The 26,821-nt window shown below is 38.8% G+C and overlaps 1 protein-coding gene across 2 annotated transcripts; it reads left to right on the top strand.

Annotated features, from left to right (window-relative positions):
* The first annotated feature begins 558 nt into the window (after positions 1–558).
* Positions 559–26,802, top strand: LOC110802898 (protein HIGH CHLOROPHYLL FLUORESCENCE PHENOTYPE 173, chloroplastic). 2 transcript variants are annotated; one of them, XM_022008351.2, is made up of 18 exons: positions 559–713; positions 11,395–11,467; positions 11,555–11,649; positions 11,748–11,909; positions 12,020–12,070; positions 12,924–13,058; positions 13,213–13,236; positions 13,348–13,459; positions 14,272–14,397; positions 16,647–16,696; positions 24,415–24,573; positions 24,655–24,750; positions 24,864–24,979; positions 25,072–25,195; positions 25,623–25,736; positions 25,896–25,976; positions 26,221–26,395; positions 26,493–26,802. In XM_022008351.2, the coding sequence occupies exons 1-17, from the start codon at positions 645–647 to the stop codon at positions 26,368–26,370; spliced, it is 1,737 nt and encodes a 578-aa protein (XP_021864043.1). In that variant the 5' UTR covers positions 559–644; the 3' UTR covers positions 26,371–26,395; positions 26,493–26,802. The 2 variants fall into 2 exon arrangements, with proteins under 2 accessions (XP_021864043.1, XP_021864042.1); XM_022008350.2 differs by having other exon boundaries at positions 560–713; positions 11,395–11,649.
* The last annotated feature ends 19 nt before the right edge of the window (positions 26,803–26,821 follow it).

The following is a 26,821-nucleotide window of genomic DNA, read 5'->3' as shown; positions in this document are numbered from 1 at the left end:
GAGTTACACTCATTCCCCAATTAATAAACAAGAGGAATATGAAGAGTTTTTCCAATGTGGGACTCTTGAATTTTCACTCACCCTTTTTTCCTTTGTGTTTCCCAATGAGAATTTCCAACACAAATGTGGGAAGCGTGTATAGTAGAAGCTAAGGCTGTTGTTTTGGGACTAAAGATGGCTTTACAATGTGGAGCAAAGTCCATATGTGTGGAAAGTGATTGTCTACAGGTGGTGCAGATGCTCAATACAAACAAATGGGATGGTTCTTACCTGGGCATTGTTGTTAGGGAAGCAAGTTCCATAGCTTCTGCTTTTGACGTGGTTAGTTACAACCATGTGGTTAGGGAGGCGAACGAAGCAGCCCATGCTATCGCTCATCTTAGCCCATTGGATTACTCTACTAGGATATGGGTGGGGGGATATCCTAGCTTAATTGAGGATGTAATTTCAGCTGATTTTTGCTTAACAAATTAATAGATCGGTTCGTTTCCATCAAAAAAAAAAAAAAAAAAAGCAATACTCGGTTGATTGGTATACGTCGGTTCAAAATCTCCCCGCCATCGTGTGGCTAATATTTTATTCCTCAGCATTCGAAATATATGGAGGGGCAACTTTGGTTCTGTCACTCGGGTTAACCACAAAAAATGGAAATCACTTCTTGTTCCTCGTTCAAACTTCTATCATCTTCTTCGGTTCCCGTTTTCAACTTCCAGGTACATACTACTGTATTATAATACCTCTTTTCTACCGCTTACTTCTGTAACTTCTGTTCTTTAATTCATCTTTGAATTGTCATTTCTGCATAAATTTGGGGCAAAACTGAATTTGATACATGATAGTCTATATTTTTTATTGATTGTGTTTTTAGCATAATTCAAATGAGATTTCATCTTTTTAATTTCTGATATTGCTGCTGTTAGGTTTGATTTATGCACCCATTTAATTAATACTAACAATTTGATAAAAACCATTTATATTTGTCATCATTCACCAATTAGAGTACAATCGCAAACCAGTGCAATGATTTCTTGTCATTAACTCCCTCATTTCCTAAATATTAAATAAGTGTCATGTATTCTAAATTGGGCGTTTCCTTTAAGTGTCTTGATTATATTTTTGTACATACACCTTTCCCACTTTTCTATAAATTATGATTCATTTTTATTAAATATTCTACATTTTTTTCCACTTTTGGATCCCTCACATCCACTCCTGTCTATACTTTATCAATAAACAATTATCTACTTTATCCCATTTCCTGTGAAAAAACACTCACAAAAATTGTTTTTCTTACCCACTTTTTAGTTCTTTTAATAACAGTATTTTTCTTCGAGCAGAACACTTATCTAGGAACGGTGTAATCATTAGATTAGAGCTCTTTTTGTGATTAATCTACTGACAAATTTTCCACAATTGAGTATATTGCTGGGGATTTTCGAAGTTCAAGTTACTGATTTTAGAAAGTGGTGTATTTTTTATTTTGGAAGGTGTAAAATAATAATGTGACCAAGGGCATGCTTGGATTGAGGGTAATGTATTAAAGGGGTAATAAAAGTCAAACTAAGGTAATTGAAGGTGATGATGAGGGGATGAAGTGGTGGCAAAGGGAACAAGCTAGTGTTGGCAAGAAGAAAATAAAAGGGAAGGTGGAACAAATATCCTAATCATGGGGGAATAGTTACCCACCATCCCACTAGGGTGATTATTACCCTCATTTGGGGTAATTACTTCCCCCCTTCCTCCCTTCTCCTCACAACACCACCACTACCACAACTTCTCATCACAATACCACCACATCACCCTCCATGCAACCACCACAATTCTCCTTCATTGTCCTTTGATTATGGTGGTTTGACTTTTATTACCCCCATAATCCATTACACCCCATCCAAGCGTGCCCCAAGTGTTATTTAAGGACCGAGGGACTACATATATTTTTCTGGGTACAAATGAGGGGAAGACCCCAAAAGGAAGAACAAAAAATAAAATTAGCCAGAGATTAAACGGCCAAGCCACCCCCAACTAAGTCTTCATGAAGGATGCTCCCGAGGAGGAACTTGTATCATATGAAGCTTCGGAGCTTGATTAACACCAAGATTTGCTAACCATTCCGCGACCCTATTACCCTGTCTGGCTGTCTATAACAATGAAAGAAGGAAACCTCCCAAGTAGACCTTGTGATCAGTTGACGACAATTATGCACAATGTGGGCGCATTCCCCACCATAAGTTCATAGTCTTGAAGTGCTAGGACAACTGCTTGGTTATCCATTTGAATCATGAGTTGTTTAACTCCCATCTTTAAAGCTATGTTGATGCCAAATTCTACCGCCTTCAGTTCGGCTTTAAAGGAAGAACAAGAGCCAAAGTTTTCCGTATACGCACATTGCATCCTCCCTGACTCATCCCGTATTAGTCTGCCCCGCCTGCTCGTCCTAGACAACCCTTAGCCGCGCCATCAGTGTTGAGTTTTACCCAACCTCTTGGTGGACCTCTCCATTTTATGTAAACCTCCTGTACCCTTGTATTGCTGCTACTACCATTAACAATATCATTTCCCAATGCTCTCCAAGTCTCCTCAAACGGCTTAGCAAGAAGCCACTAATATCATACGGGATTTCATTACCTCTACCAAACATTGCAAAGTTCTTTCACTTCCATATCCACCAAATAGTAGAGCAAAACTAGGATGCTCGGACTCGGGTACGGGTGTCGGACCCGGGTAAGGGATCCGAGTGTCGGACATGAGAAACTCAAAAATCAAGGACTCGGGGACACGTTTTGAAAGGTCCGAAACTTATATTTGGACTCGGGGACACGGCAATGCAAAAACAAAATAAAGATTTTTTTATTTTTTATTTGCATATTTTTTTTTTAAAAAGTACGGATTATAGTAGGTTTTTTAAATATACATAATTTAAGTATTAGGTGAGAAGTCAAACTCCTTAGATAAAGATACCATACTTTATTGCTCATATTATTAAATAAAGTAAAAACAGAAAAAGAGGCAGAATAAAAGGACTCAAGACTCAAGACTACCCCACTAATAAAGTAAAAAAACAGAAAAAGTGGTAGATGGGAATCAGCGACTTTCTTCCACCTACCCAACCCCACATTAAAAAGTAAAAATATAAAAACCGAAAATCAGAACCTGCTAATGTCGAAGATAGTTTTTTTTTCAAAAAAGGTCGAAGATAAGAAGAAGACAACCACCCTTCGCCGGAGAAGAAAAACCAACAACTCGGTGGTCTGATCAACTCGGATTTTTCTGGCCGAACAATAGCCCTAAGGTTTCGACTCTTGATTTGTTGTTTTCTCTTCTCAATTTTTAGATCTAGGGTTAGCGAGTGCCGAGTCCACTTTCTCTCCGGCGGGTCCGATTCGGATTCCGTGTCCGCACCCGGGTCGCGTCGTGTCGACATCAGTACGGAGGGGTGAGCATCCTAGGAGCAAAATAAGTAGGCCATACCTCATTTATTCCTTTACCTTAGGGATGATAATTGTGTTGCTTGTTAACCACTCTTGAAGGTTACCCACAGAAATTAGGATCATTACTAGGGCCTCCTACACTCCTCCATACCTCTGGTGCGCCTTTACAATCTCGCAATATATTCCTCCGCACCACATTGTGAGCATCGGGGATCTTTTGTATGTTGTCTTCTTACTCTATTAGCATTAACCATCACTCTATCATGCAATTTGTACCCATAAGAATACACGTGCACCTTGTTGGACTTTTATCTTCCATATAGTTTCCCATTTTTGCGTAGGTCCTTCGTCAATAGGTCCTTCGTCATCTCGCCTTTGCGTAGCTGATTTAATTGTGAAGGCTCCTTCAGCTGTAGTACCCAAAAGCATAAATCTCCCACATTTTGATCAACTCTAAGCTCATAGTGGTGGTAAATAGTCAGCAAAGCCTCCCATTTCCGGCCCACATTCTTGTCCCACGTCTTTTCTACTGTTACACCTTCAATGCTAGATGGTATGTCATATAAAGCAAGTTCTCGAAGAGGCTTTTTAGTGACCCAACGATGGTCCCAAAAAAGCGTTTTTTGAGCATTACCAACAACAGTACCTTCATGTAGTGTCTTTGCATTTTTAGTGATACCTCTCTAAATATTTGACACATTTGCCTTAGGCTCAAACATATCAATGTCACACCGACCCTTGCAATATTTGCTTCGAATCACTGTAGACCTAAGAGCATTCGGGTTAGTGAGCACTCTCCACCCTAGCTTTGTTAGGAAAGCCGCATTTTTTTGCCTTGCGGATCGAATACCCAACTCTCCTTGGTCTTTTGGCTTTTGTAGACACTCCCATGAAAGAAGGTGTATGCGACGTTGGTCCTAGTTGCCACCCCACACAAACCTTCTAGTTCTTTTGTCAACGTTGTCACATATTGATCTTGGTATTTTTTCCATTTGCATAGCATAGGAAGCCATTGCTGAGATAGTAGATTTTGCCAAGGTGATTCTTCTCGCCAAAGATAAGTATTTTGATTTCCATCCCGCAAGACGTCTATCAATCTTTTTGCATAGGTAACCGAAAGTATCCCTTGTAACCTGATTAGTGAGGGTTGGCATTCCAAGGTACATACCTATGTCCGATGTCCCCTCAATATTGAGGGTTGAGCAGACTTCATTTCGCCTAGTAATATCAACATTGCTAGAGAAGTAAACTCTTGATTTAGTTAGACATATTTTTTGTCCAGATGCATCACAAAGTCTCTTTAAACATTTATACATGTTTACAGCTTGTTCACTTGAGGCCCTCGCAAATAAAATGATATCATTTCAAAACACAAGTTAGATAATTTCAGACCGTTTCGGGTAGCTCTCATGGGCTTCCAACTCCCTGCTATAAGTGCCTCTTTATTCTTTAATGGTTGGATTTAGGCGCTCCATGCATAAGACAATAAGTATGGAGACAGGGGATCTCCTTGACGGATGCCGCGAGTCCGCGACTTGGTTTAAAAGATTCTGTAGGTTCTCCCGTTTCATAGGACTTTCATTGAAGAAGTCGTTACACACTCCATGATAATGTGTATGAGTAACTATGGGAAGCGAATTTCTTTAAGCGTGTCTTGGATAAAATCACATAGGAGCCTATCATAGGCCTTTTCAAAGTCTATTTTAACAGGCATGAAACCCGTATTTCCTTGATTGTTACGTATGGCACTGATGACCTCTAACAATGTTATCCGTAATTTGTCTCCCCGGGACAAAGCGTGTTTGAGTACAAGATGTTAAGTGAGGAAACATCGGCTTGATACGGTTAACAATTGCTTTCGTGACAATTTTATAGGCCACATTACATAAACTAATTGGCCTAAATTGAGAAGCGACCTCTGGATTGTCTACGTTGGGGATTTAGACATGCATTCCCTTTTCTTAGTCGGGTCCGGACTGGCGTAAACCGCCGTAAAGTACCATGGTTCACCCCCTACACGTTTGATATCCATAGTAATATACTGTCTGTGCTTCATAATTGGTTCCACCGTAACAAAGTCCAGTTTCCAGAAAATCCACATGCCTCCGCTAAAACCCTGCGCATCAACTCGTGCATGCCCGAATAGTCGAGCATATTAGAAATACGTCCAGCTTGAGAACTACCCACATGAGTTTCGACTAAGGCGATAACATTCGGTTTATTTGTTCTAACAACCACTCTAAGTGCAGCTAGAAAGTTTTGGCTTCCACCACCTTGTACGTTCCACACCATACAAGATACTGTTAATGAGTTTGGAGCAAGATTAGGGTTTATATCTTCCATTAAAACGGGGATTGTTGGTAAGGTAGATAAATATGCATCTCTAATTTAATCGTAAGATACAATTTACCTAATTGGGAATTCTCAATTCCACTATCAACTCCGGCGGCTTCGGCTTCGGCGTCGGTTCGATCCATGTCTCGATCCTTACTTCTATGATGTGCGTCAGGGTCTGCTATGCCCTAGTATGTTACCTCGATCGGTTGTCCTACGAAGAGGGTTTTCTCCGGAGGAATATTGAATACGGGTACATTCGAAGGTGGGGGAAACATGGCTTCTTGCATCAATGGTTGCTTCTGTGGCTAGTGACTCTGGACTACTGATAAAGTTTACATAAGCTTCTTCTTGACTTATATTTTCCTTACTTACTTCCAAAGAGGATTGGTTTAGCTGGATACTCTTTTCAGAAATTTCTTGCAATGCATCTTGAGCCACGAAATTTGTGGGGTCATTGATGACCTTCTTTTGGTAAACTTTTTGAGTTGATTTTGTGACCTTGTTTGGCATAGGAGTAGGCTTGTTTAATTAAGCATTAATTCCCAAATTAAAAAGGGTATAGGTAGGAATTCTTTGTGAATTTTCTCCTAATTTCACAATATTTTCCATGGAAAAATTTGTCTCTGAAAGGGTAGTTTGACCTTTTCCCTGCAAATTAGGTCTAGAATCTTGATTTTCCAAATTCCTTTCTTTTGCGTAATCCGCGGAAAAATCACGACCTTCTGGTGCAGAAAATCTTAGACCTAGATGTATCGTTTCCTCCATTTCTAGCGTTTGAATTTTTGCCTCCATTGTGAGCATATATAAAAAATGCGGTATCGGTCACGGTCGCGGGATCGGTCGCGGAGTTCCGGTAACAGAAATGATGCGTTAGTCGCGGAGCGTGCCGCGGTTGTCTCGTAGGAATTTGAAATTTGTAAAAGAAGCCCCATGTCAGCCCCACTCACTACCTACCTAGTCCCTCTCCCCTAAACCGTACACGTGACATAATTAAAGAATACTCTCATGGTAATGCTTGTCTACCCCAAATGTCTTGTTTTCTTCATCATTTCCCTCAATATCCATTACCACTTGTAGAGGTGGTATTAGAAGCAATGAATTTCATTTTAAGATAATACAAGAGTATGGATGGAGTTATATCATTATGGACATTTACACCAACCTTCCCTTAAAATATGACATATATAATTCATTAACATTACCGCTAATTATATTGTTTACCAAATGGTTTGTTAATGTCATTCTCACAAAATAAAAAATATTTAGATGTTTCCTTTAGCATTGAGTGTGAACAATTGCAACCCCAAAGAGGAATGTCGTCAACCAGGGTCCCGTTTCAAGTTTATTATTCTAAGTTTCTAACCCTCGTCTTTGATTTGTTGAGACTTGAGAGCCTCTTCTCGTATCTCAAGCATTTACTTGCTCCCCAGTTCCCTACTCAAGTACTCAAGTCCAATGCGGTAAAGAGTTCTGTGGTAAAGAGTTATGCGGTAAAGAGTTCTTTCTGGATGACTTGCAGTTTTGCACTCAACACTCAACCTGTTTTGGTATTTGGGGTGCACATTTATAGTGTTACATTTGTTTTTCCGCTCATCGCAGGAAACTCTTTATCATTGTTTTAAAATAAAGGTATGAAATAAATAACCTAGCATTTTGGTTGGTGCAGTGATTCCATTTTCCATTTCTCATAAATGTGGTTGATACAATTTTGTAGTCCGTATCATATTTAGGAACCACATACGTGCATAACCCTTACATTGGATGTTTGTCTGAGTTATGAAGGTTGAATACTCATAATGTAAGGTCATACCTTTTAGAGCACTCGCAATGGTTGGATACTCCTCTCATTTTTGTTCAATTTTGGAGGATCATGTGGGTGATATACTCATTCTCCATCCTTGAGTATGGAGTACGTACTCTAACATTGGAGCATCAAAGTGTTTAGGCTCTTGTCTCCCTCTCCCCTTTTCCTTTTGACACTTGGTCAATGGCCCCCTCTTCCTCTCCAATATCCCTTTCCGTACGATGCATGATTAAATATTGAAATAAAATGTTTCCTACAATTCATATATTGTTTTTTCTATAAAATGAGTATACTTTTATAATAAGTTTGCACATTATATTTTCACGATTTTAGCAATTTTTTTTATTAACATACATTTTTTTTGTGATTTAAACCGAATTAATTAAACATATATACTTAATTAACAAAATATATTACTCTTGTCGTGGGAGAATAAAGAGAAGGATGAAGATGGAGGAGGATGGAGATAATGGGAAGTGGGGTTGGATGATGTTTCAAAATGTGGAGAGGAGAGAGAGTGAATAGGAGGAGGAGGATACTACCATTGTGAATGCTCTTATATGTATGGAGAACAGAAGACGAATGCAATGTAGTTAATCTACTCTCTTAGAGTGAGGTAATGCCTGCTCTTTTACTTCTAACACGTATAATGGTGAAAGTCTGGTTTTTTTTTTTAATATATTTTATTCTTATTTTAAAGTAAGGCCAACCCATGTTTGTGGGCAACAAGGGACTTTTTCTTACCCTAGTCTACAAACCTACTTATTGAGGGGAAAACACTCATAAAAGTATATAGAATATTTAGAATGCATGGTCATACGGTGAAGTGATTTTATTTGTATATTCATCTTTTCGTTCAATGAGCAAAGGATGCTAGTCCACTACATCAACCAACAATGACTTATCACCTCTCATGTAAGTGCCTAATGAATGCCCGAGTACATATTTGTTTGCTCTTGTGAATTACTAGAGCATAAGGTGCGTAGATATTAAAGGATCCTTTTACATGCTTAAGCATAAATTGTGAAATAGGTGGTTTTAGTCTTCATTCATGGGACTTCGAGAATTCTCAAGTTTTAGAGTTCACAATGCTAATAGGTCCATTCCCAACCTTTCTTCTTAATCAAACTATAGAAGGAATAAATAGGTACATAGTACTGTCCTATATACATCATGTATTCCATAGGATCACTTTATGACTAGGTCAGTTTTATGAGAGCTTGCCCCAATACGTCACAACATCCCTTGCTTGTAAAGAACGCTATTGCATTAACTGCTCGTTTGGTAAACTATCGTAAATTGTGGAATGGTAATTTGTTTGAAATTTGCAAGGAAACCCTCATGTTCATTGCCATGTTAACATACTCCATCCCCAAAAATATATTTTTGTTCATAGATTTCCATTAGCACGCAGTACCAACGGTGTTTAAAAAGCACGCTTAAGTGATGAAGCGCGAAGCTCTAGGGTAAAGCGCTTTATTAGGTCTAAGTGAAGCGTTTGTAATTAAGCGCGTCGAAGCACACTTAAGTGCATGAAGCTCGTGAAGTGCAAAAAGCGCGCTTTTTGGCGCTTCATTCAAATTCTTCTTTTATTTAATTACTTTACGTGGAAAGCTTTTTTTATTTGTTGTTATTGTGTTTTGGACCACACACTATTAATCCTTAACAATAGAAAGTGGGCCAAAGTGTCCAAAAGAAAAGGAAAAATAAGAAAAGAAGAAGACAACAGTCACAGTAGCCGACCCTAGCTTCTTGATAAACACTATGTTATATGCTTTATTTTTGTTAAAACAAAGAGTAATATATTTTTAGAAGCAAATATGATGTATATGTATTTTTGTGGTTGTTTTAGTAAGATATATATGCATAATAGTAAAAAAACCCTTTAATTCTTAAAAAGTGAGCTTCACTTCGATGAAGCGCGCGCCTTGCGCTTGCGCTTTGCGCTTTGGCTCTAGGACTCATATCGCTTTAGTGCGCTTTGCGCTTTTTTTTACATTGAGTACCACCTCTAAAGTGGTAATGGAAATTTATGAAAGAATTGAGGTATTTGGGGAGGGACTAGCATCAATGCATAATGATTGGGATTGGCATGAGATTTTCTTCACATGATTACATATAATATCATTGCCATTACTACCTGCCAAATAGGCCAACAAGAGTGATGAAAATATCAACTATCTAAATGCTACTCTAACTAATCCACTACAATATGTACAAAATTTGAGGAAAATGGTTAGTTGTTGGACATATGACGTAGGATGTCATAAAGAGTAATCTTAAGTAACAAATGACAATACCTTTGAAAGGTACCAATTCTAGCCTTATAGGTCATCAGAATGTCCAATTACCTTGTTGAAGACTGTAGATCCGAAATATTTTGGTCTATAGTAAAAAAGAGAGGAAGTAGAGTAATATTGGAAGAATTGTTTGCAAGCGAAACTTATATTAGACCATGTGCACATTGTCTAAATTTACCCTTGTAAACTATCATTATGCAAAATTTTATCCTCACTCGAGTGCATTCAATTCACAAATCACAAGTCACCAAGTGATGAATCCGATGACGCCTATGTAGAATCACGGAGATGCTGTAATGATTAAGCCCTGCAAACATGACACAACTTGATTGCAATCAGCTCCAGTTATAACCTTGTTAGAATATTGGTATGCCTCGAGGTGAGAGATTACTTAACTTTTTGGATAAATACAAACTTCTTCACATATGCGATCACTTGTTATGCTAGTTGCCGACCTTGGGACCCAAGCCTTTTTCTGTGGCTGTGCAGGCCTTCTCCTCTCCTGCCTCGATCCCTAGCCTCTTTAAGGATTTCATGAGATTTCAATAGAGTATTCTCTCTGGCAGTGCTATGTTACACAGCATGACCTTCATACTGTGAATATGAGCTTCATCTTTTACTTCCTTGACCTCTTACAGGTGACTGTGTGGTTTATTTTTCCAGTACCAATAAAATTATTGTCAGAGAAACTCTAGAAAGTCTCTTTAATTTATATGAACTCCAGACAACTCTAAATTAATTAAACCTACAGGCACTGTAAAAACTTGTTACTATCAATTTATTACAGGCACAAAAAAAGGGCTCTTCATGTGTCTCTGTGTTAGTCCGTTATGAAAGAAACTCTAGGAAATAATTTTTTTCCCTTTCTGCAAGGGTCTTTAGCAGTCTAGAAACTTTTTGCTTTATGTCTAAAATCTTTGTAAAAGTTCTTAATTTCAACCCCTATTCGCGCTGTGCCAAAAGTATTACTGCCTAATTAAAGTGCTACCATTTAGTTCGCTTAAAAGTGGCTTTTGATGTTTGTATTATTTCTTTCACCAGGGTTGTTTCAATTTATTGTGGCCTGACCCTTTGGTTTAAATTTGAAATTCTGATATTGTGAAATGAAGAATCTCATGTCTTTCTAGGTTCTCATGTAAAATTCAGAATTTTCTCTGTCAGTGATTGTTGTCTGAAATGTTTATTATTTTCTTGAACCATGGTTGTTGCAATTTATTATTTGGCTATGAACCAAAATGGTGATCTACCTCATGCAAGAGCTTTTACCAAAATATTTCAGATACTCGGGTGTTTGCCTAGAAAATAGGGGACTATATGAGATATTGCATACGTTTTTGTGTTTGTTAGGCATTAGATACCCAGGGAGTATTCTGAGGTTGTCCGTGTTCAAGATGATTTCAGCAGTTTTAATCTGATGACCCTTGTAGGAGTATTTCCAGTATTCATGTATTCATGTGTCCCGAATATAATATTTTTCTTTATCACCGTGTCCCTGTAAAGATGGTGTTGCAACTTTGACTTGCAGTGTAACTCATCTTCCGCGAGGAAAGAAGTGTCTAGAAGAACATTATGTACGGCAGTGCCATCCTTGTCACTTGGTAAATCATTTCTTCGACTTGGGAATAGACTAGATCTCTTTATTTACCAGAAGCAGTCATTTTATAACCCTCAAAGACTACATAAAGGTCAAATATATGCTGCAACTGGCAATCCATCTTGGGACTTTGGTAGATTTGTGAGGACATTGTTCTTTTTTGATGCTGTTCCCTCCCCTATGAAGGTTTGTTTATTTTATCAAAAAAATTTCTCTTTTTGATTGTTGAAACTTGTATCAGCGGGACACTAAAAGTTGCTTGTTTGTGTTCTTTTTGCTTGCAGTTCATTGAATCTCTGGTTGAGAAACTATCTGACCAATCATCAAGTGAGCCAACAAGGAAAATGGAATCTTCTGGGATAGTTCTTGTTGTTGGTGCAACTGGTGGCGTGGGTAGAAGGGTAGTAGATGTTTTACAGAGTAAAGGCCTGCCAGTCCGAGTGTTGGTATGATAATTTTGATAGGACGTTTTTCTTTATTTGGTAAACTACATGGTTGCCACTGTACTGCCTCATGTATAATCTTTATCCTCAAACACATTCACACATTTGTCCAGGTTAGAAATGAAGGAAAGGCAAGACAGATGTTTGGCCCAGATATTGACCTGGTAAAAATAACTTATGTATCTGCTGTATTAATCTTATACTTCCTCTGTTAATTTTTTTTTTACTGTCCCAGTTTGACCTTTTCACTATTCTCATACCCTACTTTGACCATCTTTTGTGAATTATCCTTGAGAAAAAACATAGTCACGTGGCATCTTGTTATATTCGTCTGAATATCAATTTTTATAACTTTTACTTCATTGGTAATCGAAGATATTAATAGTTGAAATTATGTATAGCGTGACTAAAGGAACACATCAAGTAATAAAAAACAGAGGAAGTACTTGATTGTGTTTCTTACATTGGGAAAATACTTTTTTCTACCCCTTTAAAAAGTGGTGCAATAAAATATGTTGGAATAGTTCAACCTTCTATCATGGAGATATTATTTGCTAATATTTATGGACAATTTAGGTACTGATTAGCTATCTTAATTAAGCAGCTTACATTCTTTTCATGTTTATAACTTAATGATAGCTGTGGTTCACTGTTTACATTTAATGTTGTTAACACTCTCTTAATAGAATATGGTCCTGCAAAAATGTTTAAAAATAGAACTTCTTGTGTGATAAGTGAAGAGAGAAAATTTAAAGGGTAAATGAATATTTGTGGGCCATTAAGGCAGTGAATTGTAATGGCAATACACTATGACTTTGACTTGTAATTTTTACTAGATCCTCTCACCTTTTATGCTTACCTGTTACTAAGTATCTTCTGTTATGGATTGCTGTAACCAGATCATAATAAGATCTTACCTTACATGTCAAAATCATTTTAATATAGTGCAGTAGTTCTGTATGTAAAAACTTCATACTTTATCAATTATGAGTCTTTCTAAGTTTGTTAAACCTTCAGGTTGTTGGGGATATCACCAAGGAAAGCACTCTACCTCTTGAATATTTCAAAGGAGTCAAGAAAGTAATTAATGCTGCTTCTGTCATTGTTGGCCCAAAAGAAGGGGATACTCCTGACAGAGCAAAATACAGTCAAGTAAGGATAATATTTCTCCATAACGTCCTTTAACTACTTCACAATATACTATCTTTTGTCTTATTAATCAAATACTGGTGTCTCAAGTCAGAGAGTTTCTTAGATTTGCAGTTTCCCTATGCTTTAACACACTTTCTGTTCTTAACTTGTGCAGGGCATCAAATTTTTTGAACCAGAGGTTGGATTTTTGGAACATATCTCTTATTTTGTCCCTTAGAAGTTAGAAATTAGTTTTCTCAATTAAAAATATAAGTTTTTAAGCTTTGATTTTTTCAATTGACAAGAGCAGATAAAAGGTGATTCACCTGAAATGGTTGAGTATATAGGCATGCAGAATTTGATTAATGCTGTAAAAGGGAGTGTTGGACTTAAAGAAGGAAAATTACTTTTCGGAGTGGAAGGTACCTCTCTTTCTCTATCACCATGGGGCCATGGGATCAAAGATATATTTTACATCATGGCCTTCGTCTCAAATAAGTAATAAAAAAGAAAAGAGGGCATGTATAAACTAGTCAAGTAGTCATTCTGTTTAGACGAAGTTCATGAGGCTTAATAATACAGTTAAAAGTACTAATGGCTGAAGTCCATGTTTAGTTTCAAAATTCATGTGTGCTTATCCTCGTAGATGTTGTAAATGTTTCTCAGTAGACAAGATTTTCTTTGGCAATAAATACATTCAGGAATTTGTAGAAAGATAAGACCATTGTTAGTCAATTTGGTTCATTGCTACATAATCTGAAGTTTCATTTAGTTAATACGTGATTTCCAGTTAGTGGATATTCCTCTAAGTATCTTTGGGGAGATTGTTTTCAATTTAAGCCGCTATCAAGTACTACCTCCGTTTTCCTAAGTTCTATTCAATTACTGTAGCAAAAAAAAATGAAGGAGAACTCAAAAGGAGGGCTACCTATGTGGGTACTTTTTCTTTTAGGAGGAGAGAGATACAGATTAAGAGAATTATATAATACATAGCATAGGGTGCCATAAAGTAGATGAAAGATGATAAAATATGAATAAAAAGTTGACATAAATGGAATAAAGTAAAAATGAGTAGTACTTGGAAAAACGGATGAAAACAGAAAGTGAGTAGAACTTAAGAAAGCGGAGGTAGTATTTGGGTCAAGAAAGATAACATCTGTAAGTTGCCCTCCTTCCTGTACGCGTTTGTCTCTCTATCTACTTGAAAACTCTTGCAAAAATTATTGCTTTTCAGGTAATTCATTTAGGGATCTTCCTTGGGGTGCTTTAGATGATGTCGTGATGGGAGGAGTTAGTCAGAGCACATTTGTAATTGACCCTAAAGGAGGTGAGACTGGCGGGGCAGCTGGGATTTTCAGAGGTCAGTATGACTTTACTTACATCATGTATGCTGGATTTTTTAACTTAATAAATGCATTACTTTCTTGGAAATGGAAGGACTTATGTATGTTGTATTATTTATTTAGTTTACTCCGGGAAGAATTTTCAATCATTTTCTTTGAGGACAGTCATAATGATGTACCTCTGGTAGTATTTACTTTCTTGGGATACAATACTGCTTATAGCTCAAAATTTGTGATCTGTACAAAAAAAGTGTGCAACACAATTCTTTGGAGTACACCATGGAAATTCCGTCTACATATATGTTGCTACAACTTGTAACTGCAGCCTTCTGGACCATTATTTTGTTACTTTGTCGACGCTTATACGTAATTGACCTTGTGGAAAAATAGTATGCATGATGAAAAACTCCTTTTGGAGGACTTCTCGAAAAAGAGGGAGCACTGATCCCAGAGAGGATTGATATAATTCTACTGGTGTTCCCTTCAGTTTTTGTTTACTATTCTGAATCAAATAATTTTTGTTCTGTAATGATCATTATCTGTTGTGTGATGCATTAAATTTAGTCCTTCCATTTGGTAGTATTCATCACATTCTCCCAACCTGACATATGTAAAATTTAACGTTATTTGACTTGATATTTTCGAAATAGTTGGTGCCCTTCCAACATTCATTACAAATTGGGGTATCATGAGTAATCCTAGCACGATTTATCTTTTTTTGGATATGTGACAACATTTTCTGGACATCCTAAAATATAAATCTTGTTTTATTATTACTTGGAAGTGGGAGTGACGTTTTAGTTGAAAATCAACCGGTCAATGATTAGTTCAAGATATGATTGACTAACCAACCAATGGCAATTGTTAGTATTCTATTTCCTTATTTTTTTGTCGACATGTTTACCATTGTTAGGCATCAATTTTCTCCATAGCTTCTTTACATATCTCCTTAATTAGGAGATAATTACCGCCCTTGAATCCTTGATTATGTATCTTTTGCGTTCATGACTTTATACTAGGTTTTATCATATATTCTCCCTTTATGTGAATGATGTCCTTAACTATCTTTAAGCTCTGGTAGTGTGATAATGTTTTGAAAGATAAGGATTATATTTACACAGGCTCGGCTCTGTACCGGTCCAAGGTGGGACACGGAACAGGCCTCGTATTTTAAGGGCCCAAATGCCCAATTTGGTGAAAAACGGACTGTAAGCAAAAGCAAAAAATACAAACTTTAGAATGCATCACGTGTTAATGGTATTGGGGGCCTTCTCTCTTTTTCTTTGTCTGTTCTCAAACTTCCTTGTCACTATTGACACTTGGCAGTCATGGCAGAGCAAAAGTCAGAATAACATAGTCAATATTTTTTGTTTTTGTTTACTGATTGTTTTTTTTATTTGGCACATTTTTGTAGAACAATTACACTTTTTCATATTTCCATAGGTTGATGCTGATAAGAAAAATAGAAAAATTAGGGGCCCATTTTTTATCATTAGCACAAGTTGTCCACGTATTTTGGGCCGGGCCTGTATTTACATAAAGGCATCATATATAGTAAATAATCAACTCTTAATTAAGGAGATAATGTACAAGAATTAGGGCATGAGTGGATGGAAGAAAATGCATTAGAGGGGTAACAAAAGTCGAACAAAAGCAAGTGAAGGTGAGAAGAGGTGGTTTTAAGGGGGATGAAGAAATGTTTCGAGAGGAATGCCACTCTCCCAGACTATAAAATACTACTCCCGCCTTCCCTTAATACTCGCACCGTTTTGACTGGACACGCTTGTCAACGCACAACTTTGACCGCCAATATCTTTAACTACATATTATAAAAACTTATACAAATATTATTATTTTGAAAATATATGTTAATATGAAGCCAACAATATATTATATACTAATATTTGTTTTCATATACTAGAAATAAAATAGGGTCAAAGTGAATTATGTGAATAGTGCAAAAAGTCAAAACAATGTGAGTATTAAGGGACAGAGGGAGTAATTACTTTCCACAATATTCAACATGCTTCTCTTTCTCTTATATGCTCTATATGCATAGCTTCTACCCTAACAAACTAACCGTCTTCTTCATCAAACTACTAACCACTTAATTATAATGCTACCTCCTAAAGTGCTCCTACCCTTCACATTGATGCTCAACAGAGTTCTGAAAGGATATAACAGAAGATTGATTTTCTGTCAAGCAAACGATCTTGCGCCATGTGTCTATTTTGAAATAATGCTGAGACTTATTTTCTCTTTTCAGGAAATGTGTCTACCGCTAACAATGGTGGTTTCACTAGCGTGAGAACAAAAGTAAGCTTACTATCTTGACTTCCAGGTTTCTTATATTCCCTCCCGAAGGTCTTCAACTGATATCATCAGCACTATGGCTTATTTTTCTTTTTCAAGTTTGGTGATGCTTTGCTGCTTTGTGCCGTTGTGCGTACTATTCTTTCTCTTTTCTATTTTGTGTTCGGGCTGAAGGGGGGGGGGGGATTCATTGAAAGACTATGTTATTATAAGTTCACGGTCTGTTACATGATGAAAGAACCATATACTGAAGCTGGGAGCCTAGGATCTCAAAACTTAAAAGCACATGATTCAAAATAGAAGCAAAGCGTGAAATTTTCTTAAACATGGAAAAGTTGTTGCCAAAAAGTAAAATTTAAGGAATAAGCAATCTGGTAAATATTAATGCTCTTTTGTTAGCTGAAGAAATTACAAAACTGTTTCAAATATTGGCACGGCTTGGTTACAAGTTGTTAGCTGGTTGTATTAGCTGGTTTGACTAGCTGATTGCATTAGCCGGTTTGACTAGTTAGTTGTATTTAGATGTTTTTGTAAAAGTGTTTGGTCTGTTAGTTGTTTCAACAATAAGATAACCAATAAGCTAAAAGCTCTTCCGAAAATCTCCTTATATGATCTTTCTAACAAACACCTAAAATAGCTTTTTAGTCAACAACATAATTTGCATCAAAAAGCACTTTTTGCTCCAAAAAGCTCCTAACCAAACAGGGCAATTGATTCATTATGACTTTGTGACCAAAAATTCATGGACCTTTTTTTTTCTTTTTAGATTTTGGCAAATAAAATGAAACTTGGAACAAAAGAACCCGAAAAATGCACTAGTATTCACCTCCTTCACACCTTCTAGAAACGTTTGGGGACATAATTTTTCATTTGCAGGGTCCTTACAATCAACTTGAACAACAGAAAAAGAGCAACTAAACAAAATATGAGCGGCCAGTAACACACACTAGAAACAGGAACCAGCTCAAGGATCAGGCTCAGGTTCATAGAAGAGAAGTCGGAACAGACTTCAATAGCAGAAGTGCTTCCACCAAAGCCTACTATAAGCAATAATTCTAAAATAAGAAAATCCCCAATTACCTCATTAATAGAACAAGTCTGAAACAATTGCAACCAATATCAAAGACATTAACATCAAGCAAATTATGGACTGTGCAAGGTATCAACCTAGACCGCCTATCATGCACACCTACAGTAGAAGGAAAGGCAAGGTCAAGTTAGTAAACTGATCTTGTAACAGAATTATTCCATATCTCCAGGCAGTTAGTTATGCTTATAACTATATAAAGCAATGTAATAAGGAGGACAAGGCAGCTGGTAATTTGTTGAGATTAGTCTTGGGAGAGAATTCTTACCTCTCGAATGTGAGGAGATTTGTTATTATTTTAATTACTCTGATTGAGCTAATACAAATGCTACGTTGCCTATTTCTCTGTTAATTCTATTTCTTCCGTAAATTCTTAAACCCAAAAAACGCAAACACAATTTGGTTACCATTTTTAGGGTGATACGTAGCAACTTGGTATCACAGCAGTTACATCATGGTGAATCAGGTGCAGCGTTTGGATGGTTTGGAAGCGGAGGTCGCTGGAATGAAGGAGTAGATGGAAGTGTTCCAAAACACCTTCGCACAGTAGCTGGCCACGGCTATGCAGAATGCCATACCTACTCTGCAGTAGTCGTTGGCTGAGCAGTTAGCTCAGAGTTTGGAGACCGCCACCAGCAAGCAAAGCGACGAATTAACGGCGTTATCGTTACGGTTGGAGGGAAGGATCGATTGGTCTCGCGAGAATCAGGAGATGGCCATAGCAATGATGAGAAACGAGCAAACTAAACTCTAGACAGAGATCAGGGCGGTGGCGACGGAGTTGCGTTTATCACAGGTGCAACCAACACCACGCCATGGCTCACTGGAACCGAGCAACAATCAGGTGGGTAACCTAACCATCGGGCGCGTCGGGTTCAATATACCGATCGAGGAGAATAGGGTCAGCTTGAGGAACACCGGAGATGACACGGAGAAGCGTGGGACCTCCTGGAACGTAGGTAACAACCACCATGGGAATGGATCGTGGAAGCATAAGAAGTTGGACCTTCCCACTTTTGATGGTGACAACCCATATGGGTGGATCCTCGGAGCGGAGAGGTATTTTCGTTTCTACAGGTTGAGCGAGGAGGATCAATTAGAGGCGGTCGTGGTAGCCCTCAACGACGACGCGCTCTTATGGTTTCAGTACGAGGACGATCGTTGCCCACTGCGGTCGTGGAAAGAGATGAAGGCCATGCTAGTACGCCGATTCCGATTGAACTCGGTGGGATCGCTCCACGAACAATGGTCCGACCACCGACAACGGGGACGGTGATGGAGTATCGGCGCCGTTTTGTGCAGTTGCTAGCACCATTGAAGGGAGTGTCGAAGGAAGTGGCACTTGGGCAATTTATGAGCGGGTTAACTCCGGAAATTAAAACGGAGCTCCGCTTACATAACCCGAGATCACTAGATCAGGCGATGGATTTAGCAATAAAATTGGAGGATAAGCAGAACATGAACCATACTAAGTCCAGATTTAGGCCCAGCCCATCCTTTCAGAAAGGATCCTTAGTGACTACCTATAAACCCAACCTAATCACTAGCCAAAATACCAGCCCAAACACAACCCAAAACACATCTTCCCCAACCATCCCTTCATACAACCGGTACAAACCTAAATCAACCGGAGAAATAAGGAGATTTAGCGACAAGGAGCGGCAAAGCAAGAGGGAATAGTGGCTCTGTTTTCGCTGTGATAAGAAGTGGTTCATCTGTCACAATTGTAAAAGAAGGGAGATGAGTGTGCTAGTGGCCCAAGAAGAGGAGGAAGAAGACGACTACACCTCAAAGGTTGACAGGAGTATGCGCTAACCGAGAGTCTGCCCCAAATTTCTCTCAATTCAGTAATGGGTATCTCAAACTCGAAAACCATTAAGATGGTAGGATCGGTTAACGGTCACGATGTGGTGGTTATGGTGGACCCAGGAGCCACACATGATTTTATTTCCCTTGTAGCTATTAAGAAGTTGGGGGTGGTCGTAGCACCTTCGAAAGCATTTGGGGTGTCGCTCGGGACTGAGGAGGCCGTCCGCGGTGAAGGTGAATGGAGGGCTATGAAGTTGACTTTTCCGGAAGTGGAAATTGTAGAAGATTTCTTGCCTTTAACATTGGGAAATTCTGACATAATACTTGGCATCCAGTGGTTAGAAAAATTGGACACGATGACTACAAATTGGAAGACTCAGACTCTTACATTTCAAAGCTACGGTGAGACGGTGACACTTAGGGGAGATCCATCCTTGGGAAGAACGCTTATATCCTTGAAGGCCACGATTAGGACCTTGAGGAAGGAGGGGGGTGGCTTTCTGGTGGAATTTAATACCTTAGAGGGGGAGAGTATGAGGGAGGATGTTACGGAGGCAGAACATGTGTTTGTGAATGACTGTTTATCAGCATACAGTATGGTGTTTGAGATGCCCCACGGTCTTCCACGGTGAGGGGTCATGAGCATTCTATAGTGCTTAAGGAAGGCATTGATCCAGTACGAGTTCGACCCTATAGATACCCTCAAAGTCAGAAGGATGAAATCGAGAACTTAGTCCATGATATGCTAAAGGCGGGAATAATACAGGTGAGCAGCAGTCCGTTCTCGAGCCCAGTATTCTTGGTGAAGAAAAATGGCGGGTCATGGAGGTTTTGCGTCGATTATCGGGAATTAAACAAGGTAACTATTCCTGATAAATATCCTATTCCTATTATTGATGAGTTGTTGGATGAGTTAAATGGGGCTGTTGTATTTTCTAAATTAGACCTTAAATCGGGGTACCATCAAATTAGAGTTAAGCAGGGGGATGTGCCCAAAACTGCTTTCAGAACTCATGAGGGGCAATACAAATTTCTCGTAGTGCCACTTGGGCTCACTAACGCCCCAACAACCTTTCAAGCCTTGATGAACAGGGTTTTCAGACCGAAAATTTGTGTTGGTGTTTTTTGATGATATACTGATTTACAACCATAATGAGGAATTGCACAAACAACGCTTGGAGGAGGTGCTGGAGATAATGAAACAGAATGAGCTTTATGCCAATAGGAAGAAGTGTGAGTTTGGGCAAAAACAAGTGGCTTACCTAGGCCATATAATCTCTGCCAAGGGTGTTGCTATGGATATGTCCAATGTGCAGTCCATGTTGGAGTGGCCATACCCTCAAAACATCAAAGAACTACGGGGAATTTTGGGTCTCACAGGTACTACAAGAGATTTATAAAAGGCTATGCTAACATTGGTTTCCCTCTTACAGAGCAACTTAAGAAGGATAATTTTGGGTGGAATGCTGATGCCACCAAGGCGCTTCAAGAAGTTAAACAGGCAATGACCCATGCTCCGGTGTTAGTCATACCTGATTTCACTAAAACTTTCGTGGTGGAAGCTGACGCTTCTAGGTTTGGGTTAGGTGTTGTGCTCACCCAAGACAACCATCCCATAACTTTTTATACTAAATTATTGGGTCCCCGGTCTAGGCTCAAGTCCACTTACGAGAAATAGTTGATGAATTGTTCTAGCCGTACAGAACTGACGGCATTTCTTACTGGGAAGACGGTTTGTCATTAAGACAGACCAACAAAGTCTGAAGTTCCTTATGGACCAGAGAGAGGTGGGTACAGAATATTAGAAGTGGTTATGTAAGATTATTGGGTACGATTTCGAAATACATTACAAGCCTGGGAAAACTAATTTGGCTGCTGATGCTATTTCCCGTGAGTTTGTGGGCATGGCTGAATTGTGTAGCTTGGTGAGTTCTTGTGGAGTATGGTGGGAGTCTATGCAGGCAAAGGTAGAGAAGGATGCGTTCATACAACAGTTGAAGCAAGATTTGGCTGCAGGCCATGAAGGGTTGAAGGGCTACACCCTTGAGCAGAATGTCTTTGAACTACCAAGGCAGGCTAGTCATTCCCAAAAACTCCAGCCTAGTTGAGAAACTATTGCTAGAATACCATGACAGCCCCTTGTGAGGTCATTCGGGTGATTTCAAAACTTACCAACGTTTAGCAAGTGAGTGGTACTAGCAGGGGATGCGAAGGGATGTAGTTAAATATGTGCGAGCTTGTGCGGTCTGCCAACAACAGAAGCCGTCCACCTTGTCCCCAGAAGGCCTATTGCAACCCCTTCCCATTCCTGAGCAGATATGGGCAGACATTTCTATGGATTTCATGGAGAATTTGCCAAAATCTTTGGGGTTTGACACGATATTGGTGGTGGTTGATCGACTGTCCAAGTACAGCCACTTCTTAGCCCTTAAACACCCATTCACTGCTCAGTCAGTGGCTCGTGAATTTATCAAAGGAGTGGTGAGGTTATATGGGTTCCCTAGTAGCATTTTAGCATTGTATCTGACCGTGACAAAGTGTTTATGACCTTGTTTTGGAGGGAATTGTTCAAACTTCAGGGGACGCATCTGAAACGAAGCACCGCATACCACTCTCAATCTGATGGGCAGACTGAAGTGGTTAACAAATATGTTGAGTCATATTTGCGATGCTTTATTGCGGGCCGGCCCAACACATGGGCTATATGGCTTCCGTGGTGTGAGTACTGGTATAATACCTCCTTTCTTACGTCCACCTTGTGCACCCCCTTCAAGGTAGTGTATGGACGAGAACCACCGCACTTGATCAAGTATCAACACCGTGATACTCTGTTAGCTCTTTGGAGGAGCAACTCATGGAAAGGGATGCTATCCTGGATGATTTAAAGGCCAATTTGATCAAGGCCCAACAAAGGATGAAGGCTATGGAGGACTCCAAGTGCAGGGAAGTGGAATTTCAGATTGGTTACTTGAGACTTCAGCCTTATAGACAACATCCTTTGGCCACCAGGTTGTCTGAAAAACTAAGTCCCAGGTTTTATGGACTGTTTGAAGTAGTTGAGCGCGTTGGGAAGGTGGCATACAAACTTGAGTTGCCCCCCAACGGCAAGGATCCATCATGTCTTTCAGGTGTCTCAGTTGAAAGCGGCTGTGGGAAACGTGCTGGTTTCTCCCTCCATTTCAGAACAACTTTCTGCTGAGTTAGTGATGGAGGTGCAGCCAGAAGCCTTGTTGGACGTGCGTCTAACAGGTTCACCACCCCAGGTTCACACAGAGGTGTTCATCAAGGTCTGCTTTACCCGAGTATGAGGCTACTTGGGAGGACTATACGGCGCTGGCTCATAGGTTTCCTGCATTTCACCTTGATGACAAGGTGACAGTTTGGGAGGAGGGTTATGCAAGGAATCAAGCTAGGCCGCCTATCATACACACCTACAGCAGAAGGAAGGGCAAGGCCAAGTTAGTAAACTGATCTTGTAACAGTATTATTTCTTATCTCCAGGTAGTTAGTTATGCTAATAGTTATATAAAGCAATGTATTAAGGAGGACAAGGCAGCTGGTAATTTGTTGAGATTAGTCTTGGGAGAGAATTCTCACCTCTCCAATGTGAGGAGATTTGTAATTAGTTTAATTACTCTGATTGAGCTAATACAAATCCTACATTGCCTATTTCTCTGTTAATTCTATTTCTGCTGTAAATTCTTAAACCCGAAAATACGCAAACACAATTTGGTTACCATTTTTTAGGGTGATTCGTAGCAGACTAAACTTCAGCTATCAGAAGTCTTCTCAAAGGCTCTTGAATACCTACATGAAGCTCTTAAATTTTCTTTGTACACAGCTTCAAGACTCACGCAAGCACCAGCAACACTTTCAGACTCGTCTGGAGCCAGATTTTATGAAAGCAGATTGCATATAGGCTGTGATGCTCAAAATTTCTTCTATTGGGAAACTTTTAATGATGCTTTAAAGTGAGAAAAAAGGATTTTTTTTCCCCAGGCGAAGCTGCGATGTTTTGTTGCTGGACATCTAATTTTCTGGGATCTGGTATATAGTGTAAGGGACGAGTGTCAAATGGCTCTGGTATTGATCAAGTTAATGTGCATATAGGGTGATTCAATAGAAACGAATACAAAAACCATTGCTCCTGTTTGAGAGTGCATTCTATATTTCATTGTTCACCAACTTCTTTTGATGGTGTAAGTTTACTGGAGCTAAATGATGAATTTCCAAGTGCTTTGTCTATTCCAGTAATCATTCCCTGGAGGATGTACTGTTGAATGATATTTTAGGTTTAGGTCTTGGTGTGGGGAAAATTACTTAGTTCAATCTTTTAAATGAGTGCTGTTTGAGGTCGGGGGAAAAACTTCTGACAACAGATATCGGAGAACGGAAAGCACCGTAAAAGGTCTTGGAGACTGGCAAAGAGGTCATTTAACTCTTTTTTCTAAAATATCTTGAGTCAAATATGGTCAATTCAAGCATGATCATTGGAAACTCATTTCATTCTTGGTATGTTGATCACTGGAATCTTGAATGCTCCATGATGGAGCTTAGTGCTGCATATCTATATCAAATCTCTTAATAGTCAAGTTCGCGCTATCACTTCTAATGTGTTTTAGTTTTACTTTCACAGTTTCACGGTCTAGGTCGTATTCTTCGTGCTTGATTCATCATGTTTAGTTCGTCATATCCTTGATTGTTTTTTTTCTTGTCCCATTTTATTCCTTGCTTCTGTGTGAAATGCAGCAAAAGTTTCTGTTCTGCTCCGTATTACTTTTGATGTGTTCTGTTGATGAATGCTTTTATGTAATTTTTTTTCTAGAATTTTGCGGTGCCTGAGGATCTTTCTGCTTATGATGGTTTTGAGCTGCGACTTAAAGGTGACGGTCGTCGATATAAACTTATTGTCCGCACTAGCAGCGATTGGGATACTGTAGGTTATACGGCAAGTTTTGACACAACGGAGGGACAATGGCAATCAGTACGTGGCATCATTTGTTACAGAATTGGTAATTGAATGCGTTTGTACTTTTGATGCTCACCCTTATCCTGGTGCATCCAGATAAAATTACCGTTTTCCTCATTGAGGCCTGTACTCCGAGCCCGGACTGTCTTAGACGCTCCGCCCTTCGATGCACACAATATTAGTTCTCTGCAGGTGCTCTGCACATCCTCCTACTTTCTTTGGTTGACCGTACATTAATAAAAAATTCTTTAAATTTCTGGGAACTTAATGAAAGAATCCTTTTGACTTATACTATCTTATTCCAGGTAATGTTCAGCAAGTTTGAATATGATGGCAAACTGAATCCAACTTTTGTAGAGGGCCCTTTCCAGCTTCCTCTGTCAACTGTACGGGCATACATGCAGGAACCAATTACACCAAGGTCTATAACATTAAACTTTGATTTTTATAGTTTATATCTAATAAGCCTGTTTTCTTTCAAATCTTTAATTTTCTTTTTTGCATTATGTGTAGATTCGTCCATGTGGGCTCTGCAGGAGTTACGCGCCCAGATAGGCCTGGACTTGATCTGAGTAAGCAGCCTCCTGCTGTCCGTTTGAACAAGGAACTGGACTTCATTCTCACATACAAACTGAAGGTTGGTTAGTACCCTTCTTTTGGTTTTTTCATAACATCAATTGCCCAATTAATTAGTAGGCCGTAATATTTGTATTACCATCCATACCACTTTAGAGGTGGTATTGAATGGTAATGAAAATTTGACAAAAAGGTCAGACTTACAGATGAACAAACATTAATGTAGACATTGGCATCAGACTTTCCTTGAAAACTTCAGTATAAGCTCGTCACTGTTACATCCACATATTATGGTTTCCAAATTAGCAGTTAGGATCATTGGACGAGGTTACCATTTGTATAATCTAGATTTTGAAATGTGAACCAATATCATATCATGCACCTCTTTGCAGCTGGTAGATTGATTACCACATCGAGTATAAATAATTCAGAAAGTGATATTGCTTCTTTGCATCTAACCATTGTTGATTTTCTCATGTGAAACGCAGGGAGAAGATTTGTTGCGTGACAGTGGAGTCCCTTATACAATTATAAGGCCTTGCGCATTGACAGAAGAACCTGCAGGAGCAGATCTTATATTTGACCAGGGGGATAATATCACGGTCCTCTCTCATTCTTGCACATTGTATTTGTTGTTACCTATGTTTCTTTATGTTGAATTTTTTTTCATTGTTTTCTTATTTGTAGTTAAAAACAAGTCATGAACAATTATTGGTACTTCTTTTTCTTAACATAACAGATTTGGTTATCATAATTCACAGGGGAAGATATCCAGGGAAGAGGTTGCTCGAATATGTGTTGCTTCTTTAGCGAGTTCACATGCATTTGACAAGACATTTGAGGTTACGATCTTATAACCTACCTCAAGTCATTTTCCAAATCAATTTCACAATACTTTTTCAAGTTGAATTTGATTTGTTCTTGCGAGAAAAATGTACGCAAATGTACGCAAATCTTATTAGTCAGCTGTCTTGGTTATGCCCACTAAAATTTTCTGTGTTGTATTTAAAGCAATTTTCGGTCTTGGCTTTTGCTTTGCCTAGGCTGGATGTCACTGAATCATTTTGACATGCTATATTTTCACAGGTGAAAAGCGTAATTCCTTTCAGCGAGCCGTTCACAGTGGACCCTAATAACCCACCTCCTGAAAAGGATTATGAAGTATTTTTCAAGACACTGAAGGAAGGAATAACTGGGAAAGAACTCCTGGAACAAAATCCAGTCCCAACCGTATGATTTCAACTTTTGAAGTTTTACAATGGTATAGACTATACAGGATCATTCTCAATTCGTCTTTCAGAATCCTTTTGCATATATCCATACTAATGACATTCTAGTGATTTATGTTATCGTTGCAGGAAGTATTGTTAGCTGTATTGAAGCAATAATAAGAGCAGGAAATGTGAGTTTTACATGATGAGCTTAAAATGTGTCCAGTGATCGGTTTATGACTAGTTCAACTTAACTATCAATTGTAACCCCGTGACTTGTATGTATGTATAGAATTCTTCCCGATCTTGCATATATAATCACTGCCTTGTGTTTCATTAAGGCCTAGATATGATAGTCATTGTAATTTGATACGAACCACAAAGTGGAAAGTATGAAAACACACTCAGCAAACTCATGTATATGTATGAAGTCTCTAGTTTGTTGAAAACTTCTGTATATTATCTGGCCATGCATC

Source organism: Spinacia oleracea, chromosome 5 (assembly GCF_020520425.1).
Source record: "Spinacia oleracea cultivar Varoflay chromosome 5, BTI_SOV_V1, whole genome shotgun sequence".
NCBI classification, from domain to species: domain Eukaryota; kingdom Viridiplantae; phylum Streptophyta; class Magnoliopsida; order Caryophyllales; family Amaranthaceae; genus Spinacia; species Spinacia oleracea.
The sequence above is the reverse complement of the archived record's forward strand: the minus strand, read 5'-3'. Positions and strand labels throughout refer to the sequence as shown.